At 43.4% G+C, this 22,528-nt stretch overlaps 1 protein-coding gene across 1 annotated transcript in view; it reads right to left on the reverse strand.

The window, feature by feature from the left end:
* Window positions 1–8,453: 8,453 nt before the first annotated feature.
* UIMC1 (ubiquitin interaction motif containing 1) overlaps window positions 8,454–22,528 on the reverse strand; it is a 109,236-nt gene continuing 95,161 nt past the window's right edge. Inside the window, exons 11-15 of the mRNA XM_069476161.1 lie at window positions 15,530–15,608; window positions 12,973–13,144; window positions 11,291–11,354; window positions 10,169–10,211; window positions 8,454–8,948 (exon numbers count right to left, since the gene is read on the reverse strand). Coding sequence (XP_069332262.1) covers window positions 8,738–8,948; window positions 10,169–10,211; window positions 11,291–11,354; window positions 12,973–13,144; window positions 15,530–15,608 — 569 coding nt within the window. The 3' untranslated portion in view covers window positions 8,454–8,737. The remainder of the gene's footprint in view (window positions 8,949–10,168; window positions 10,212–11,290; window positions 11,355–12,972; window positions 13,145–15,529; window positions 15,609–22,528) is intronic.

The raw sequence follows: 22,528 nt of genomic DNA on the forward strand, positions 1-22,528 counted from the left end.
CCCCTCAGCCTGGAGGCCTAATGTTCTTCGTCTGTGAAATGGGGACCAACATATGCCACCGGGCTGTGGGGCGAGTGAGAGGAGAGCAAATCACCTTGCTCAGAGTGCACATTCAGATCTATTTAGCTGAATCTGAATGAAAACTCTACAAGCCTCAATTTCCTCCTCTGTAACGTGGAAAACTAAGTTCTGGTGAGGATTAAAGGAGATAATCCTTTGCACGCCATAAGGGACCGTAGCAACGTCAGGCATTCGCTCACCCTAGCTAGAGGCCCCATTGTTCCAGGTGGTCCCTGAGAGCCTGCAGGGACCCGCTGCTCTCCAGGGCGAGGAACGGGGAGGCGCGATGGAAGGCCCAGTGTGGGCAGAGGTTCTGTCCACTGAGTCACTTCACCTCTCCTCCTCGCAACAGCAAAACTTCTGGAAAGATGGTACCTTCCCACAGCTGCAACCCCTCCCCACCTTCTACCTCCATTACTCTCATTAATTTGCCCTCCACATGGTCACCTGTGACCTCTAACTGCCCAATCCCAAGCCGCCTCCTCAGCCTCCACCTCAGGATCACCCTCTCACAGGCATGCAAAGCCATGAGCCATTCTCTTTGCTGCAAAACTCTCCCCTTCCTTGGTTTCAGCAGCCGGGCTCGCCTAAGTCTCCCTTCTGAGTCTCTCATAGTCTCCATCAGTAACTTCCCTCTTCTCCCTTTAGACAATGGGGATCCCAGGTTTTTGGACATGCCCTCTCTCCATACTCTATCTCACCCATCCCCAGGTTTGATTAAAACCTCTGTGTCAGGGCTTCTAAATCTACCCGTCCTAAGCCAAATCCTAAATTCCAGTGGCCTGCTGGACACCACTCTCAGGGTCCCGGAGAGGCTCCTCAGATCCAACAGTCAAAGCCATGTTCATTTGCTCCTTCACTGTCTCCCACACAGATCTTCTGTTCTCCACCTTAACTGAAGGCATCAAGAGGCCTCCGCTCTCACACAGCCATTTAAGTTGCCTGTGTACAGCCCTGACCCTCACCTCCTCTGCGCAGCTGGATCTCAGGCTCTGCGAAAGAGCTCTCCTGCGCATCCGCGCCTCCCTGTTGGTGTAGGCACTGCCCTCCAGTCTGATGATTCCAACAGCCTCCTGCTGATACCTCTGCTTCCAGTCTGTTTACCTCCCTGTCCCACGCAACTTGAGTCACCTCTGCATCGAGGCCCAGCACAGGGTTTGGCAAAAGTATGTGCTAATACAGCTTTTTAAAATTGGAAGCAGGGGGAAGAGGGAGTTTTCTTCGTATTTGGTAAAGCAAGATTTCTGCCAAATCACATATATCCACACTCAGTTTCCCCAAATCTGTCAAATGGGAATGTGGTATGTTCGTTCTAGATGTTACAGGTCTATTTCAAGGGTAAAATGAAGTAACCCAGGCAATTCCCTTTGGAAGGCCCAAGGGCTACAAATGTGGCCCTCTCCTTTTGAGGCCCAGCTAGCTCAATCGTCAGTTCAATCACTCTTACTCACTCCCTCATCCATTCAACATTTATTCAACACTTCTTCATGCCAGAGTCTGTAAAGCTTCCCCCAAGAAACCCCAGTGTTTACACCCTAGGTAAATGTATTCAGGTCTATCTTTTCCAGCTGAGAGTCCCTGTGAGGAGGGACATGTCTCCTTCATTGCAATAGCCCCAGAATTCAGCCCAGGCTCTGCACACATTTGAAGTAAGGGCCTTTTGGCTTCCCTTAGATGAACGGGCTACATGAAGTGAGATTTCCTTCTGAAAGTCACCCAGGGAGCCCTGCTGAGGTTGGGAGTCTTTCCAGCCTCCACTTCCTCTGTGGTGGGCCAAGCAGGGGGGACGAAGACAAGGCAGCTGGGGCTGAAGCAGACAGGAATTAGACCAAAGAGGCACTTGCCTGGGAGATACAGCAGTCACTCTCCGCAGGTCTGAGCTCTTCTCTCAGTGTGAGGCACCTCAGTGACCGTTTTCTGTACCGAAAATGACACTCAGAGGTGACCTAAGTTATAATGTCCCCAGGCCCCACCCTCTTCCTCCACCACCACTTACCAAACACCAGCTAATTCAGGAAGTTATGCTCCCTTCCAAGTCTACCCTAAGAGGAGCCCAGGGTAGGCAGGGCCATGGTACAGACTTCAGCAAGATGCCCACAGCAAGCTGGAGCCCTGAATTGGGTCAAGGATTCTGGGACATTTCCTCTGCAATGCTAGAGCTCTGTTCATTTTATAAACACTCAGAGTCTGAGTTTTGAGGTAGTGGCTCACGCCTGGAAAAGAGCTGGAGGAGCCTAGCCTGGGAACTATGCAGGATAACAGGCAATTTTCCAAAATGTAAGTACTGAATCAGCAAGAAGCAACGTGGGAGCACGAGAGGAAGGGACTGACTCTGCCCAAGGGTGGGCAGGGCAAATTGAAGAAGCTGAGTCTTAAGAAAGAACAGCAGTGTGCTGACAGAGGTAGCCCTTGACAAAGGAGAGAATGCACAAAATCATGAATCACAAACTCACAGGTTTCTTCATGGAACGGGGTGCAGCTCCAAGGGCCTGAAGAGATCCAGGTGGGTGGGGGTGCACGGTGACAGCCAGACTGTGGAGTCTAGCCTTTAGTCTGCAGGCCCCGGGAGGTGAGCACATTCACACGGTGAGTCTTCTCTGCTGGAAGGAGAAGGGGAGTCTCAGGCTGCTGTGGAGCTGTTGGCCACAAAGATGTTCTTCTGCTGAACTAGGCTCCTTGAATGCACGGAACCTTAGGCCACTCCTGTAGGAGACTCGACAGATTGCAACGATCTTCACTCCAGGCAAATTGTTGAGCAGACATTTCAAAACTTCAGGCTACCTCATCAGCAGTAACCCTACTGCTATCCACAGATTGTACAAGGCCTCCACATGACACCAGGATGGAAACCAGGGACGCTGGCTCCTGTATCAGCTTTGGCATGACTAGACCTGGAAACCTGCCAGACATTGTTCCTGCTGTGCAGCCTCCCGGGTACCAACCAGGCACATAGGCTCTGAAGGACAGGTAAATAGGGGCAAAGTTGCCATCACCCACAACACCACAATGTAGCATCCTCCCCAGCCTGGGCTTCCAGTCTCTCTCAACTTTGTTTAGTTGGGAGAGAACGTGGAACAGAACGTGGAACTGAAGGCGGAAGCCCAGCTATGATTCGTGACAACAGCCAGAGTCTGCAGCCAGTTGAGGCAGGGTGAGGATACGCCCCTGACAAGCGTTGCCAGGGCTCCTCATCTGTTTCTGAAAGCCCCGGTCCCCTAGTCGGAGTGTCAGGGAAGGTCTGGGTCAAGGCCAGTGGAGGGAGGAGGCCTGCTGGGCTTGAGGTCTGTGAGCAGCTGGGACAGGTCTGGCTGCAGCAGAGGTAGAGTGGCTGCTAGCAGTTCTCTTCAGATACCAGATGGTCACTGACCAGCCCAGGGAGGGAAGAGTCCTGCCAAGGTTCCTTCATGGCCCCCCTAGTGCCAATCTCCAGCTGTACAGGAGCTAAGGAATTAGGAGAGGCAGTCAGCTGGGGGAGAGGTGGGTGCAACTACGGTACCACTGCTGGGCTGGGAGGCCCTCCCCTGAGCTTGCTCACAGGCTGGCTTCTTGATGCCTACAGTGCTCCAAGCCAGGCACACAGGGCTTCCATAAGCTCCCCCACCCCTCCCTCCACACCCGCTAAACTCTGGGCGAGCCTTGCAGCTCTCCTACACGCATCCAGCTGCTTCTAACTGCTGTGCAGATTTGTCTGGAATGACTCCACCCTTTGGCCTCACCCACGTTTTCACGTAACTTTTCCCTCATCTGCTAAATGACAGCTCAGTCACCAATGATGACAGGGAGCCCTTCCCTGACAAGCTCCTCCTGTTCCTGACCCTAGCTGAGTGTGGCCAGCTTATTGATTCTATAGTATCTTGATTTCCTTGTATCACTGCATTTATAAAAGTTTATTAAAATCATCTGTTTGTGTTCATCTTCCCCACTACACTGTGGGCTCCCAGATAATGTTTCTTATTCACCTTTGGAGCCTCAGGGCTCCGTTCTAGACCTACTAAAGAATAGGTACCAGTTAATTTTTGTTAAATTGAAGAATCTTTCCACAACCTCAATAGTCCAGGGCTTTAGAAACTGAGAGGAAACAAGTAACCCCTGGTGCGTATGCTTTCAGCAGTCTCCCCACTCTGGATGTGCACACTCTTCCATTTTCCCACTGGTAACCGTCAGGTGTGGTTAGGGAGAGCTGTCCTGGTTCTTTGGCCCCTTGCTTGGAAGAATCACTAGCAGGGCTGGTACAACGGAGTGATGACAGACACGAAGCATTTCCACACAAGCAGCTTTTATTGCAAAGCGAAAGTAAGTTCCCGAGACAGAAACAGGTCTCTCCCTGTGAGTGGAGATGATCCTGAGTTTAAAGACAGAGTATAGACAGTATAGTACATTCTCAAGGTCAGTAGAGAGCGGACTGCTCCAGTAAGGAGCAGCATCATCCCAGGGTAAGCTCTGTCCTTTATGCTAATCCCTAGTATGTTAATATAAGCTGGGGGTAGAATATTCATGCCTTTGGGGGAAGTGGGTGGAGATTCCTGGAATCATGTACCCTCCCATTTTGTCCTTGTATGGCTGCCTCTGGAACTGTCATGGTGCTCGGGGGTGTGAGCTTTACTATGTTAATGAGGGAAAGGTTGCCTTTGGTCATAAGCTCCTAGCTTCTGCGAATGCTCCCTAACCTCAAGATCTTCCTGTTGTGGTTTCTTTTGTTTTTATTGGTCCCAACCCTCGGACTTGACCACATCCCCCTATCACCTGCCCTACCACCTGCATAGACGCTCACCTCTACCTAACTACCAACCCTCCCATCCACTTACTACCTGCCTTCCCCTCCCCCAGATTCCCATCTGCTAAAATCAATTTAAGGCCAAAGCTACTTTGAAATTTCTAATCTGAAATTTCCATCGAGTCATTAGTTTTGTGAGTAAAGTGGGAGGTAGAAGATAGTGTGGTACAGGAGAGAGAGAGGGCTTCAGCTCTGGTGTCAGACAGACCTAGGTTCAAATCCCATCCCATTTGCAGTTGTATGACCTTAGGCGAATTTCACTGCTCTGAGCCTCAGTTTTCCATATGTAAGAAATGGAGACTAATTTCTTCTAGGATTTGCTTTAGGTTAAGTACCCCTAGAAGGAGACCTAATTTGAATGCAAATATTTTATTTGGGAAGTCATCCAGGACAGGGACAGGTTTAAGGTAATGCAAGTGAGATGCCCAGGACACAGAACATAAAGATATTCGTAGGTAGTTGCAAGCGCCAGTACTGCACTTATGTGAGCCCAACACTGAGGGCCCCTCACACTAGTCCCAGTCGAGATCCAGGAAGCACTGAAGGGGAGCTGGAAGCGAGGTAGGAAGTGAAAGAAGCCTTAAGTTGCTGCTGGGAGCTACTGAGGTTCAATCCCATAGAACTCTGAGAGACAGGCAGAATGTGCCCCAGAGTTGCTCCACCGAAGGGGTGAGGAAGCTGGGGTGTTTATCCTTCCACTTTCCTTTTCACTGGCTGAGTGCTGCCTCAGGGGCACTAGGTCCCTGACACTCCCAGCTGTGCCAACACAAGCCAAGAGAAGTTCTCAGGCAGTCACAGGTACTTGCAATAGGATGTTGTGGGCACGTAGTAGAATGGTGAGTGCCCAGGGGAAGCGGGAGAGGCATAGCCTCTGCTAAAGGGCTGTTGTAAGGATTAAATGAATACAGCCACAACATCTAACATAGATAAGTATCCCCTTTTTATATTTTGAAAGTCTCACTCTATCGCCCTGGCTAGAGTGCAGTGGCATCACTGTAGCTCACTCACTGCAACCTCAAACTCCTGGGTTCAAGCAATCCTGCCTCAGCCTTCTCAGTAGCTGGACTACAGGCACACGCCATCACACCTGGCTACTTTTTCTATTTTTATTAGAGATGGAGTCTCATTTTTGCTCAGGCTGGTCTCGAACTCCTGAGCTCAGTGGCTCCTCCCACCTCAGCCTCCCAGAGTGCTAGGATTACAGGTGTGAGCCCCCACTCCCGGCCAGAAGTATCCTTTTCTCTTCCAATTTATGGCAACAGCTTGTGAAGTTCATGGAGCTTCCCAGTTTTCCATGAATCTGTCTCCATGAATTGGCAGCGCGGGCATAGCAGCTGTTCCCCATCTTTTAGAAGCAAAAGAAACCCAGGGGCCCAGGAGAGCTCTAAATGCCCAGGACCCAAGCTTCCTGTGGAAGGCTGATGGTTGACGGTGCCAGAGTAGTCCCTCCTGAGTGTGTTTGCTCTTCTGAAAACTGTCACCTTCTTCATCTTTACCTCACTTCTCTCTGGCCCTTCCACCCCTCACTGCAACACTACTTGTGACACACACACACTGTCACATTAATAACCACTGCTGCCACTAATTCATCATCTTCTATGTGACAGATATCGTGCTGGAACCTTCATAAGTATTATGTTAATTCTTAGAACCCTCAAAGTATGATTTTTCCCATTTTATGGACTAGGAAACCAAGTCTCACAGAGGATGAGTAACTTGTATCAGAAATAGGGTGCAGACTTAGGTTGATCTGAAACACTTTCTACTTTGTCTCTTTACTGTTTCACTAATGCTCCTCCCACAGGATCACAGGATGGGGAGAGTAAGACTGGACAAACAAGACAGCTGGGGAAAGCTCGCAGGGGGCGGGGCTCTTCCCTTGACTCCCCGTTAGCTAATGATGAAGCCCATGGTTCCCAGTCTGCTGATCCAGACTCTCCTGCCACTGACCATGTCCTGTGGAGACTGCTCCATTATAAGCTAAATAATTCACTTTTTAGAAGCAGCCCTTTCCCTTTTCTTATCTTCAGACAGACAGATAAACACACTGTCCCCTGCATATGGAGCTCTACCCTCCAATAAATTGCTATTTAATGAGAGAGAAGATGAGTGAGAGTTAAGCTGATGGGACATAACTGATAAACTACTTTTCATGAGAAGGAAAACAGAAAAACAATCAACACTAGAGTCAAAATATAGCATTTTCTTTAGGACTGAAGAGTACGGGCACTGCGGTCTCACTGCCATGGACAAAGAGTGGCTTTATTTGTTCCTCTAAGCCTTTGTTTCCTTATCTGAAAATTGGAGATAATACTACCCTGATAGGGTTGCTATGAAGATTAAATAAAGGCATATACATTGTCTGGAAGTTTCTTTTGCCTGGACCATAATAGTTGCTCAAAAAATAATAGCAAGTGAGATGCCTAGGGTACATAACATAAAGATACTCTCTCAGGTTCGTGCAAGTGCCAACCCTGCACTTACTGAACCCAAGAGTGAGGGCCCCTCATACTAGTCCCAATCTGGATCCACAGAGCACTGAAGGGGACTAGAAAGTATAATAGCTATTGTGTGATGCTAGCCGCAATGTCAGTGCTTACCCAACAGCAAGACATTATCTATGGAATGAAGAGACTCTGAGCCGGCCGTCTTGCCACCTTCTGACTCAGACAGCTTGTGTGCAAAGAGCCCTAGGCAGGACACAGTGCCTCGATGCCTGTTCTGTGTCTTCCATCCTAACTATCTGTGAACTCCCCAGTGTAATACACACCTCATTTTCTTTTTAAAATAAAGGAAAAGGTAACTTTGGACATGATAAATCATGGTAGAAGTAGTTAGGAGAGTCTGAGTGGTATACCGGTATGCCTGTTCATCCTGTCCCAAGATCCTTTTCTGATCAACTACCACCTCCCACAGTTGCTCATTACATCTTCAGATCAGCCTGGGCCAAAGCCGGCTTTCTCAACGTCCTTGCTGGGTCATCTCCCTCAGGTAGCTGCTTCTGCTATCTGACACCCTCTCGTGATTGCAGTCTGTCTATGCACTGAGGACAGACCGTATCTCTGTTCCGCACGGGAAGCTCCCAGGCGATGTGGGAGAGAATGTGCACCACTCTAGTAACGTTACTGAAATAGAAGCTATTTCTTGTTGTGGCTACAGCCTTTGGCAGCAAAAGAACCAATCTTGGTTTGAGTAGATGAATGTGCCTAGCATCCCCACTGGTTAATCTATTTAGAAAAATAATCGCGTAAGTACTAATAACAGAGTGTTCACTTACACATTTCTGAGAAGCATGGCAGGACACATCCCTCTAAAGTCCTATCCTGTTTGAGAATTCTTAACTGGGTGAGGACAAGATGACAGGTCACTGAATGGTAGAGACAGCAGAATAGGTGGTAGGATTCCATGCCCCAGCACCTTCTCGAATGTGAGAAACAGTCAGAGGAGTAACCACACACAGTGTTCAGAATTGTGCACTACACATTACGTCAACATATAGGTGGTATACCAAAGATCAGTAATGGAATTCATTCAGAAACATGTAATTTAGGAGTCAGATAAGCTATGTCTACAATTTAAATATTCCCACCCCAGACCCTGCAACACAGGAAAAAATAAAATAAAAATCTCCATCTACTGAAATATGATTTCATATAAACATAGATAAATATATTTAAATTTTAACTGTAAGTAAATTCAAATGGACTGTTATAAAACAGAATACTATAAACAGTTGTCTGTATAGATCATAGAAAACATAAAAACCAGGACGTTGAGTGGGTGCTGGTGGTGAAAACTGTAGGGCTGAAACTTGCTCAACAATGAACTGGAGGCCACTATGGCTTAATGAACATGGCCCACCCCTATTGCTAATGGTTTTGTCAACTTTAGGACCCTAGAAATTCAGGATTTTCTCCTTCTTCCTCTGCCAGCTTTGGTCCGTGTCCGGCTACCTGGCCGGACAGTAAGTTGCTTTTTAAAGTCCACTAAGCAATCTGTGGCTTCTGAAATGGAAACAAAAGACTTGATAGGAGACTCATTTAAGTCGAGATGTGTGAGGGAACTCTGCATCTCTCTGCTGCAGCCTGCCTCTTCCACCCCTGGTGAGGGCGCCCTAGTGAGAAGACAAAATTTCAGATTCAATACACACCTACTAAGCATCAAGTACATGCCATGCACTGTACCAGGAGCTTTTACACATATTATTAACATAATGGTACAGATAATCTTTGTAATAGTCCAATCAGATAAGTACCATTGCTCCGTTTTCAAAGATGAGGACAACTGGATAAATCATACACTTAAAGTCACACAAGTTAGGCATTGAGAGAATGAGGACTCAGACCCAAATCCTCAAGCTGCTTGAAATCCAGGTTAGAAAACCAGGACTGGGCAGCACAATTCACTATTGCAAGGATGTGGACACAGCCCAAGTGCCCGTCGATTCGTGAGTGGATTATTAAAATCTGGTATATATATACAATGGAATATTACTCAATTATAAGAAACGACAGTGACCTAGCACCTCTTATATTTTCCTGGATAGAGCTTGAGCCCATTATCCGCAGTGAGGTATCACAAGATCGGAGGAATAAGCTCCACATGTACTCACCGTCAAATTGGTACTAACTGATCAACACTATGGTGCTCACATGGTAGTAATATTCTCCAGGGATTAGGGGGTGGGAGTGGGGGTAAACTCACAACTAATAGACGTGGTGAGCATTGTAGAGGGGAAGGGCAAGCCTCTAATCCTCACTTGGGTAAGGCAAAGACATAAAATGTAACCAAAATGTTTGTACCCTCATGATACCCTGAAATTAAAAAAAAAAACTTGATATTACAAAAAAAATAACTCTATCATGACCATTATATCATGAGCTTGTTTAAATTCTAACATTTTAGTACATATATCTATTGAGGGAAGGACAGGAAGAACCTGACCTGTTAGGATGTTTTCACCATCCTCTTTTTGCTGAAGAACTTACTTAGTCATTAATTTGGTTTTTAAAATAAAATTTGTATTATTGGCATGTTAAAAAAAAAAAAAAAAAAAGAAAAGAAAACCAGAACTGGATGAGGATAGAGAGGTGGGGTAGTAAGACATAGCTTTTGCTCTGTTTGTTTTAACACAATGAGTGAATTGAGCTATCTATCCAATTCTTAGCTTACATAAATGAGGATCAGAGTTATACAGAGAGAAAGGTCGTAATAGTTCCAGAGTGATTTCTGCCGCAACAGTTTGGATATCACACTACACACAGAATACAGGACCAGGCCTGTACTTTTCAGAACTGCTGACAGCCACACTTCAGTGTATATACCCCAATTCACCTGAAGGCTCCTGTTTCTGAGGACTTGGTCTTTATCTCTGCATCTGTGATACGAGAGAAAAAGTGATACTGTTGGTAGTAACAGTAATCATGCCACTTCTCACTGATCTTATGCTTCCTGAGTTGTAGGCACTGCTTCTCATTAGGCCTATCCAAGTAGCTCAGATCCCCAATCTCTCAGACCAATGGAGTGAGCATTAGCATTCCATAGGCTCAGCTGCAGAGATACCAAGATGAACACTTTTGAATGAACAACCTCTGAATAAATTTATTTCAAATCTGGACTTGAGGAACAAGGAGTTGCCAAGGTAGAGATTCATGACCTTCAGAGATTCACAACCTGGTAACCTCGAGGCAGCAGGATGTGAGGTTGGGAGAGGCTGTCTTTTTATAGTCATCAGAAGGCACAACAGATTTGCTTGGTGAGAATGAACTATTAGAACTACTCAATAAGCAAATCTCACCAGACTTAAGCAAAGGTTCCTCTTCCATCTGCATGTGGTAAATTTTAACAATAGCAATTAATAACAATTGTAATATTAGCAGCTAACATTATCAAGAGCCTATTTATGCCAAGGGAATATGTTTGGAGTTGTACTAGATATAATCCTTACAATCTATGAAGTTGGTATTACTAACTCTATGGAATGCTCTTGCCCAATCCAATCCACTCTACTGCCCCCTAAATACTGGGCATAAAGAGACAGAATTGCTTCCTATAATCCCTTACAAGTATAGGTTAAGATGCTAAGCTAAAGGTAACAGATGAATGATGCACAAAGCATTAGGAGGAGAAGGCAGTAATGTCTGCATGTCTAGTCTTCCCTGCCTGTTCCTTTAGAAGGTATACTTGTAGCTCGTGTCATTCCCCCGTGGTTTAGAAATGTTTTTTTCCAGTTCAATAGGCAGTCCTAATCCCAGGCTTTATAAAGCCTGAAATGAAACACATGATGAATAAGACAAGGTACCTCCTCATTGTCCTTAGAGAGCAATGACTTAGATTGGGTTGACTGGGTCAAATGTGAACCCATATAACCCCAACAAATAGTCAGGGGGTTGGCAATGGCTATCTCTACAGGAAGGCCTTAGGCAAAAGCCCTGAAAACTGTCCTGGGGTCCTCACCTGCAGTCTTGTGCTCAGAATGTTCCAAAAGACTGAGGAGTCGGCCTCCACTGTGGCTTTTTTCCTGTAACAGAGAAAAATTGATGAAGGGGTTACTTTGTGGCACAGAGTCTTAAATACAACTTCCTTAGCCCAGATCACACCTGTTTCTAGAAGAGAAGAGGTGTGGGGATACAGCTCTAGGGAAGTCTTTTGCTTCTTAATAAATGAGGGTACACAAGTAAAAAACCAAATTGTAATGAAGAGAATACAACTCTATGCCAGGATACTATATGGATTTAAAATAAAAAGTTTTAAGATAGCTTCTACAGGTAGTGATGCCAGAGGAATAAACTGGCTGTATGGTATAAACAAGCACTTACCTGTAAACCAGAACTCTAAATCACCCCTTCAAAATCACCTCATTCATAGATTTCTTTCTTCTGCCGTGACAGATTTTGGCTTCCCCATCTTAGTATGTGCAGTGACACACACTAAGTAATCCTAGACCATGTTAGTAATCCTAGACTATGCAGCTGCTGCTTTATCTTTGATCTCTAGGCCAAGACTTGCTCTTCCTGATCTCTAATCAAAAGGCCCAGAAAGTACATCCATCTTCCCAGTGACCAGGGCCCAAGCCCTGTAGCTTTCTAAAGCTGGGCACACAAGAAGTTCCAGAAAGTTGATATTTCCTGGCATTCAGATATGAATTGGATATCCTTTCTGGAAAGCTATTTGGCAGTATGTTTCAAGAGACTTTAAAATGTTTATATACATTGCCTTAATAGCTCCACTTCAAGAAATCTATTTTAAGGAAATAATCAGTGGTACAAAGACTAATTGTTTTTAACACAGTCTTATAATAAAATACAAAAGAATCAGAAAGAACTTAAATGTCCAATAATATGAGGATGGTTTATGCTATACCTTAATTTTTTTTTCTTTTCTTCAGAGACAGGGTCTTGCTCTGTCACCCAGGCTGAAAAGCAGTGGCATGATCACAGTTCACTGTAACCTTGAACTCCTCGGGCTCAAGCAATCCTCCCACCTCAGCTTCCCAAGTAGCAAGGACTACAGGCACGTGTCACTACGCCCAGCTAATTTTTATTTTTATTTTTGTACATACAGAGTCTTACTATGTTGCCCAGGCAGATCTTGAACTCCTGGCCTCAAGAGATTCTCCTGCCTTGGCCTCCCAAAGTGCTAGGATTACAGGTGTAAGACATTGAGCCTGACCCACCTTAAGTTTTTATAAATCCAAGAAAGGAAACTATATGTGTAGCACAGTACTATACGTAATATAGAATTTAACATAGTACTATACAAAGTATGTATTGTGTGTGTGTGCGTACACATATTGGGGGGGGCGTCAATTACATTAAAAATTCATAGGAAATAAGATTGGAAGAAAATAGGCCAAAACATTAAAAGTTGTTAGCTTTGAGTAGCTAAATTATGGGCCATGATTTCCCCGGATTCTTCATACCTCTTCTTTGAACTTTCCATATTTTCTACAATGAACAAGGTATTACTTTTTAAATTAAAAGAAAAATTAATTTTTTAAAAACACAAATCTTGTTTAAGATAAACAGGAAGGAAGAAGGGAGAGAATAGAGAGGAAACAGCCCAGAAGAGAACTGTGGCCTCTTACAACTGAGAATCAGGAGGGTTAGGTAGCCTTTCCCACAACATTCCACACATACCTTTGGGTTCCTCAGCCTCTGTTGCCACTTCCCCTCCACAGTTGAGCATGCTCTACTACTCCCTTCAGGCCCATCTCCTTGGTCACCCGTTGCAAGATGGAGACAGGAGTCCACATGACACTGATACTCTCTCAGTGGGATCATGGATTTACAGAGATAACACTTCTCATTCCTAGCCAATCAGAAAAAAGGGAGAAAAAGCAGTTTTAAGATACACTTTTGCCTCTGAGCTCCTAGATATGTCTCAAATTCTGTTTTTATGTCTCAAAGTCATTCTGCAAAGGAGACATGTCAACCAATGCAGATTCACTCAGCAGGATCACCAATAAAACTAACCCGATGCCAATCAAAAGGACTGAGTGATTAGCAGTTTTCCCTGGCTGTTTCTCTGTACCCTGCTGTTGCAGCAATGGGATGGTAATGAAATCAGCTCTTCGAACTATCTCAGACAATGCTGATTGTTCCTCAGTCATAAAATGCTCTGTCAAACTCTTCTGAAATTAAGTACAATAGTTTTTTCAAAGAGAAGTTAAAACTTCAACAGAAAAGGGAACACCAAGAGCATTAAATCAAGATGACATTTTTATCAAGGTGGATGAACTTGTCTGATTAGTAAATCAAGTCTGTCTATATGCTGACTTCCGCAATTCCACAACCTGCAAACGTCAACTAGGAAGTTACTAAAACCATGTGGTTCTGCCAGAGGCTTTTGCATAATTTTATATACGTAGTTATTTTTATCTTTTTTAACAGTAGAGTTTGGGGAAAGAGAGGAAAGTATGTCCTTGAGGTAAGGTTTATTTGGTATAAGTGAAAATGGAATTGTTGGGTAAAAAGGAAGAAAATGAACATTTATTAAATATTTTCTTTGTGGTGAGAACCTATGCAAGGCCCTTTAAACACAACTTCTCAATTAATTCTTCAGCCCCATTAGGAAGGAACTATTCTCTCTAGGGGCCTATAGCTAGTAACTGTCAGAACCTAGATCTGCCTGATTCATAAGATCATCTTAAGTTTTAAGAAGCTAAAGAAAACTTTCCAAAGGCCGGGTGCGATGGCTCATGCCTGTAATCGGCGGGAGGATTGCTCGAGGTCAGGAGTTCAAGACCAGCCTGAGCAAGAGCGAGACCCCCGTCTCTACTAAAAATAGAAAGAAATTATATGGACAACTAAAAATATGTATAGAAAAAATTAGCCGGCATGGTGGCGCATGCCTATAGTCCCAGCTACTCGGGAGGCTGAGGCAGTAGGATCACTTGAGCCCAGGAGTTTGAGGTTGCTGTGAGCTAGGCTGACGCCACGGCACTCACTCTAGCCCGGGCAACAGAGCGAGACTCTGTCTCCAAAAAAAAAAAAAAAAACTTTCCTAAATTTCTCTTTCTGGCCATTATTATTCAGTAACTGTAGCAAGAGACACTTGCATTAGTTCTAAGGAAGAATTTTTCTGGAGAGCTTTAAAATAGAAGAAATAAGTCTCTCAAGTATTTAATTATCTGGAAGAATGCAAGCCAAACCCTGTCTTATGAGAAAAACTATACTAATGCACAAGTATTTATTAATTCCCTACTACATGAGAGACAGTGGCATTGAAGAAGACGTAGGAGTTTTAGAGTCAGGTAGACTGTGTCACTTCTGGCTACATGATTTTAACCAATTAGGTATCATTTCTCTTCAGTTTCTTAAAAAAAAGAAAGAATGAATAACTGCCTTACCAATTATTGTGAGAAGTATAAAATAAATAAAACACCTAGCACAATAACTGGCACATATTAGGTGCTGATCAAATAGTTATTATTGTTATTGCTGTCTCAGACACATTTTATTAGATGCTGGGAATATAAACATGAATAAAGGCAAGTATTTGTCTTCAAATAACTCACAGCCTAGCCAGGGACACAGAAATGTTAAAAAAAAAAAAAAAACAAGTATTGAAATACAAGGTTAAGGAATACAGTCGTAGAGAAATGTCTACACTACAGTAGGATTCCAAAGGAAGAAGTCATCAGCTCTGTTCAACCAGATTAGAGAAGGCAGCCCTGAAATTTAGGGACTAAGACCTGTGTTCCAAAGATAAAAGTTTCTGCCTAGTGACTAACTGCTCTAATGCACTGTTGTCAATGTCTTTACTTTTAGGAGGTAGCACCTACACCTGACTCCTTCTTTAGAATGAGCTTTCTTAGTCAAGCTGCAACCCACAACCCTAGAAAGTCTTCTACACTGCCAGAACTTTTGTAACTGAACTTCTATACTATTTATACAGCAAAATGTTCACTGCTTCCCAAAAGCACCAAACAGCAATACACAAATTTAAAAAACCAGGAACCTAAGAACAACATGGAAATGGAATGGGTGGCAGGATTGTTTTTAGTGTATTGAAAAGGGATACAAAGGCTACCTACACTGACAGAAACTGAGAGTAAAAATTCAGGCATCCAAGCAATGAAGTGACTGGCAGGCCAAAGAAACACAAGGTTAGATGGGAACCAGTCTCTTTATTTAATCCAAGGAATGGTAATATGTTAAGTAAGAGTCCTGTGTACACAGCATACCTACTTACTTGTCAATGTCTAGGGAAGTCTGAGCAGCTGTCCCACTGTTGCTCTTGCTCTTGGCCTCTTTTTGTCTCCGAGTCAATACTTCCAACAACAACAAAAATAAAAAAAAAAAAACATATACATACATTGTTAGCTGGCAGTAGACAGACTGTGAATATAAATGACAAAATGTATAGGAAAAAGCAGTTTAAAATCCTACTCCACTGGGAGAAGTATACTTTCTGGGCAGTCTCAACCTTTTTGGTACTGAGAACAACTGCAATATTTGTACCAAAACTTCCATTCACAAGATATTCCCCTATTTGCTAAGCCGTGAGAACTAAAAGTTTAGTCCAACCAAGAAAGATTTCTGTGTACTACCCCAACTTGCAGCACTCAAGGGAGAGATTTATACTTTCCCAACCAATATTCTGTCTGATAGGACATGTAAGTTACTCTGAAATACAGTAGATAGTTACGTCTGAGTACATAAACTCCAATCTTTACAAAACTCTGCAAAGTATTCCATTTACAAGTAAGGACACTGCAGCCAGTCTTTTCCACTACACTAGGACCACCTCCAATTCTAGTGGGTACAGATGACTTTAACCTATGTCCAAATACTCTCACACCAAAAGACATCTTGTTAATACAACCAAAGTAATCTCTTAAAGGACCCTGGAGGTTATTTAATGAAGTATTTCCCAGTCTTCATTCTTTGCAATAACAAGAGAAACTATGGCCATTTTACTTCAAACTCTGCCTTCCTTCTGCTTAATACCTGAAATCTCCACAAAAGAGAATTTAGAAAGGTTACCAGTTCACAAAATAACTTAGGTTGTAAAGCATTTATCTAGTCCAGGGGTCAGCAAACTTTTTCTGTGGGGCCAGACGGTAAATATTTCAGGCTCAACAGGCTATATACAGTCTCTGTCCCAACTACTCAACTCTGCATTGTAGTAGGAAAGCAACCATAGACAATACATAAACGGGTCTATGGCCATACCACTCTGAGTGCGCCCGATCTCATCTGATCTCAGAAGCTAAGCATGGTTGGGTCTGGTTAGTACTTGGATGGTAGACAATACATAAATGGGTGTGATGTTCCAATAAAACTTTATTTACAACAATAGGTATCTGGCTAGATTTGGCCCGTGGCTGGCCACAGTTTGCCTGCCCATCTAGTCCAACCTCCTACTCATACAAAAATGCCTTCTATAAACATCCCTGGCAAGTAACCATATGGTCTCAACTTGACTATATCCTTTCACTGAGGGAAATTCAAGTCCTTGTAGGGAAACCCATTTTATTTCTACACAGTAATCTAGCTCAATCTGCATCTCCTGGGGGCCATATGAATAAATTTACCCAAATTTCCACAAGTCAGCTCTTTGAACCCTTAACAAGCTGCATTATAATCTTGCATATACTCACTTGTCTGCCCTACTAACATGTAACCTTCTTCGAAGGAGGGACTATACCCTGTCACCAAGCCAATCCTATTAAGACTCAGATTGCAGAACCTTTTAAGTACCTAGGTAAACTCTAATCCTTATGATATCCTCCACACTAATATTATGACTTTCCCCCTATTTTAATGGTGTGGAGACGAACCAAGGGGGATTGACTTCCACCAAGCTATCACAACTCGTAAGGGCAGAACCTAGATCTGATTCCTATATCTACGTTTATCTTCCTAGTTAGCCTCATCTAGACACTCTCCAATTTGTCAGTTTTCCTTAACATGTGTGGCACTCCAAACTGAACCCAACACTCAACAAGCAGTCTAACCAGTAAAGAGACCAGAAGAACTATGAGCTATCTCATGTGAACTGGCGGTCTGCTAATTCAGTCAAGGCTACATCTGCTTTATTGACAATCCTGGTATACTATTGACTTAAACTGAGCTTAAAAGCAATTAAGATCCAACCCCTACCCTCCCAAATCATCTTCAAATAAAATGTTATCAAGACAGGTCTCTTAATTCTGTACTTGGATAACTAAATCGTTGAGTATTTTTCTCTCCTTAAACATAGGACTTCATATTTGTCCCTGTTCTTTCCAGCTGAACATTCCTATCTGTTGAGATCATCCAGTCTTGACTCTTGTCATCTGATGTTATTAGCTCTTTTCCAGCTTTGTGTCATCTGCATATATGACAAGCATGCTTTCTATATCTTCATCCAAGTCACTAGAAAAACGGTTGTAAAGGATGTGGCCAAGTGGGATTTCTGTGTGCCCCCCAAAATAAAAAGAAAATAAAAAAATAAAAAAGGATGTGGCCAAGGACAGAAAACATGTTACCAGAGAAGCCTGTTTACTCCCTGCTCCAACTTTCCTTTAAATAATTAATCAAGCAAACATTTATTGGGAATCTTCAATGTACAAGTAATTTTGACAGATACAGGAAATTATGAGGCAGGGTCTTTGCTCTTAAGGAGCTTATAGTTTACTAATGGAGACAGCACATGCACTCAAATAACTATAAATAACACAAAGTATAAAGAGATATGCATAATAAAACAAGATCATACACACAAGCAACTAATAACAGTGTTTGCCTTTGGGGAGGATGAGGGAAACCTGGGGACTGGAAGAGGAAGGAGGCATATTTTTCGAGGGATACTCTTCTGTAATGTAGAATTAAAAATTAGAAGGGGGAAAAAGATCAGATTATAGAGTCTTAGGCACAGGTTAGAGTAAATGATCTATTTGTAAGGTTCCTTTCAACGCAGAGATTTTATAAGTACAATTAAAGCACTACAGGAAAAAAACCTCCAGGACACATTGTAGAACCAGCTTCAAATCCACCTCCTGTTCTATCAGCCAGCCCACACTTCTCCATCTTACGTACAGTCTTCATGAGAAATTTTACCAAGTGACTTGCTAAAATCAATTCTTAAAAGGTTGGCACCTCAAAGATTACAGACTCCGTTAAGGGTTGGGTTTTTTGTTTGTTTTTTACCTTTCTCTTACTATTTGTCCCCCATCTTGACTACCAAGTATTTTTCCAAAAGAAATACTTGGAGCTTTATTCCTTCCTTCTCTTTCTCTCCCTTCCCTCCCAAGGAAGGAAGGAAGGAAGGAAGGAGAAGGGGAGGAGAAAGGGAGGAAGGGGAGGAGGGGGGGAGGAAAGGGAGGAGGGGGAGGAGGAGGAGGAGGAGGAGAGGACAGGAAAGGAGGGAGGGAGGGAGGAAGGGAGGAAGGAAGGGGGGAGAAGGGGAAGAGGGGGAGGAGGACAAGACAGAAAAGGAAAGGAAAGGGAATAGAGGGAGAAAAAGAAAGAAAGACTTGTAAACCACTCCACAGACAGGGCTGGAAAAAGAATTAATTGCTTCTAGCACTTTACATATACATCTACTGCACTGAGCACATTTCTGTTCTTATTCATTTATATGTCAGTCTTCCTTGTACACCATTCCACTTTCTGAATTTAGAGACTGTGGGTTTTATTTATTTATTTTTTTATATCTTTAGCATCCTCAGCAGAGTCTAGCATAGATTAGATGCTACTAAATAAATATTTCCCAAATTAAATTATATCAATAAGATTCTAAGGAAAAAAAGAGCGCTTAAGAGAACCTACTTTGTGCCAAGGACTTTATAAATATAATTTCTAAATCTTTACAACAACCCTGTAAGCCATATATCACTATTTCTATTTTATAGATAATGGAATTTTTTTTTTTTTTTTTTGAGACAGAGTCTCGCTCTGTTGCCCGGGCTAGAGTGCCGTGGCGTCAGCCTAGCTCACAGCAACCTCAAACTCCTGGGCTCAAGCAATCCTACTGCCTCAGCCTTCGAGTAGCTGGGACTACAAGCATGTGCCACCACGCCTAGCTAATTTTTTCTATATATATTTTTAGTTGTCCGGTTAATTTCTTTTTATTTTTTTAGTAGAGACGGGGTCTCGCTCTTGCTCAGGCTGGTCTTGAACTCCTGACCTTGAGCAATCCTCCCGCCTTGGCCTCCCAGAGTGCTAGGATTACAGGAGTGAGCCACTGCGCCCAGTCGATAATGGAATATTAAATAACCTAATCAAGGTCATAAAGCTAAAAAAAAAAAAGGCAAAAGGAATGTAATACAAATCTGACTTTAAAGAAGCATATGTTCTTTTACAAGAGCAGGCTGCCTTTCCTGGGAAATAAGAGGCTAATGAATAGAAAAAGAAAAAGTGGTAAGCCCTAAGTGAGTGTGCAGGTAGAAGAGAATTTAAGGGGAGAGACTTGGCAGATGGTTAGGAACTATACGGTAATTCTGTTATTAAATGTTATGATCAGAGCAGAATGGACTAGGGCTTGCAGCTATGTTTTTCCTTTGAAACCTACTGCCCATACAAAGGAGCAGAAAAGAGTAAGTTGCTCTAAAGGAAGCTCCTACCCTCGGTTACAAGGGTCGAGAAAGCCATTTTAACTAGCAGCAGGTAGAGAATTCAGTGTGAAATTTGTATCCAAAAACCTAGCTGCTGGTGACAAGAGGACACAGATTTCAAGAGGGAACAATGGAGTCTGAGCACAACTACCAGGGCAAAGTAGATGAGGATACATATCACTGAAAACTGAGAGAAACAACTGTAAACAGGACCATTAACTCAGCTGGTTATAGTCCATTGTATGGGAAATGCCCTAAGGAGCTGCACTTAGGACTATGGCTTGGCACTGTTAAAAACCAAAGAAGCAGTATTATCTAGCAGTAAAGGGCACTAGCTTTAGAGTTGGACAGAATGGTGTCCAAGATGAGCCTCTATTAGCTGTGTGGCCTTAGGCAAGTTCCAAAACCTCTCTGAGTATCAGCTTTCTTACCTGTTAAGTAAGATATTAGCATCTACTCTGATGGGTTTTGGAGAGGATCTTATCAGATAGCCCAAATAAAGTTGTAAAAGCATCCAACTCACAGAAAGCACTCAACAAACACTAGTTGTTATTACTTGTTTATATAATTCTCACTAACATCCTTCCAGATGTATTTCTTTACCTTATCCAGAGACTTAATTAAGCCTATCCTTAGAACCACCGCCCACCAGCCAGCCTACAATCTGGATTAGGTCTTACTCTTAAGTGGTTTCCAAACTAATTTGTACAAACAAAATGTACAAATAAATAGCCTAAGCATTACAGAACAATTATCAATAGTATACAAGAGCTGTCCGGAAAGTAACCAGCCACGTACCCATTTTCGTTATATTCACAATGGCTGGATACTTTCCGGACAGCCCTTTGTATAAACATCAGCACATTTGTTTCCAAAATTCAAAGATGACAATCAAAAAATAAAAACATATGGCCTAGTACTGTAAACAGTGGAGACAATAGCTCCTTGAGGAGAGTGGAAATTCTATATACAAAGGAAAGATTTGACAGAATGACAGTGGTTAAGTCTTCTCAGTTTGTCTCTGTCAACCTCAAAATCACCTCAGCAGAAAATAATAGGAACCTACACAGTTGTGTGTATTCCTGCCAAGACCACACCGCTCCTCCAGCCTAGCACTTCCTCAGTGGAATATAAGGGGAAGAAAGGAAGGTGAGCTCAACCTGTATATCTGCTTTCCTGTAACAAATGGCCTGAGAAACTAGTCTCAATACAAAGGTTATCATCAGAACTAATTATCTACCACCCTCTGAGACATGTGGCTACTTAAATTTAAATCTTAATTAGAATTAAATATAATTTAAAACTGAATTCCTCAGTCCCATGAGCCACATTTCAGATGCTCAATAGCCACATATGATCACCATATTTGACATCACAGATACAGAATATTTCTATCATTGCAGAAAGTCCTATCTACATCCCATGGGGTAAAGGTAACAATAATAGGAGGAAGGAAAAGGGAGGAGGGAGGAGGGACGAGGCAAGAGGAGAGAAGAGGGAGAAGGAAGAAGGAAGAAAAGAAAGTCCTATGGGATGGTGCTGTTCCTTTAAGAGATAACCAGGATTCCTACCATGCCTTAACTCTACCTTGGGCACTACAGCAAATCCAAGCCTCCTCTGGCATCCCTGACCACCTGAATTCTCATCCCCACATGACTCTAATCTGTCACTGGGGAGACTTTTCTAATACAACTCAATCTCCCACTTCTACCCTCAAAGTAAGTCTGCCCTCTGGAATCACATCAGTGATCAGCAAAATCCCCAACGTTCTCAACCTCCTCTGTAGAAGTTTCCTCCAACTCCTTCCTCTAACTGAAAGAAAGCTGTCCTGAGGATACTGCCTCTTCTTGTTCCTTCTCAAGTATCGGATGTTTCTTCTTCCATACAACAGAGTACTACCATACCTGGAGGTGGGATAAGTATCCTCCTCACATGACTGCTTCCAGACTATTAGAAAAATTAGTCTGAAGCACAAAACATTGTGTTACTCACCCACCATCCCCACTTCATACTGAAGTAATAATCTACTATCCTCCTGGTCACTCCCTATCCTACCACTTCCTGGCCATTCACTGAAAATTTTAATATACCACTTAATGTCTTTCTCCTCATCACTCTTGCCATCATTCTTGGTGACATTAATATCTACACATTAGATTGAACTATATGAAATTGCAGCTTTTGTAGGTTCAACCCAAGGCATGATCTATCCAATACTCTGGCCCCTCAGTTCCTTGACCTCTTGGTTATCTATTCCCATGGATCATACCATCTTAGCCTTTTCAAGTCAGGTTCTAAGAGAGAAGCAAGCCTAATGCTCTAACGGTTGTGGTCTCCAACCCCCAGGCAGCGGCCTGGTACCATCCATGGCCTGTTAGGAACCAGGCTGTGCAACACCACCAGAGCTCTACCTGCCCCTCACCCGGTCCATGGAAAAACTGTCTTCCATGAAACTTAGGAACCTGGCTAGTGAAGCTTCATCCATATTAACAGCTGCTCCCCATCGCTTACGTCACTGCCTGAGCTCCACCTCCCCACTTGCCGGTCCGTGGAAAAAATCATCCTCCCTGAAACTAGTCCCTGGTGCCAGAAAGGTTGGGGACTACAGTCCCAAGGCACCCATTGTATGTTATAAATCAACTTCTGTCCTC

This window comes from Eulemur rufifrons, chromosome 7 (genome assembly GCF_041146395.1).
Source record: "Eulemur rufifrons isolate Redbay chromosome 7, OSU_ERuf_1, whole genome shotgun sequence".
Taxonomy (NCBI): domain Eukaryota; kingdom Metazoa; phylum Chordata; class Mammalia; order Primates; family Lemuridae; genus Eulemur; species Eulemur rufifrons.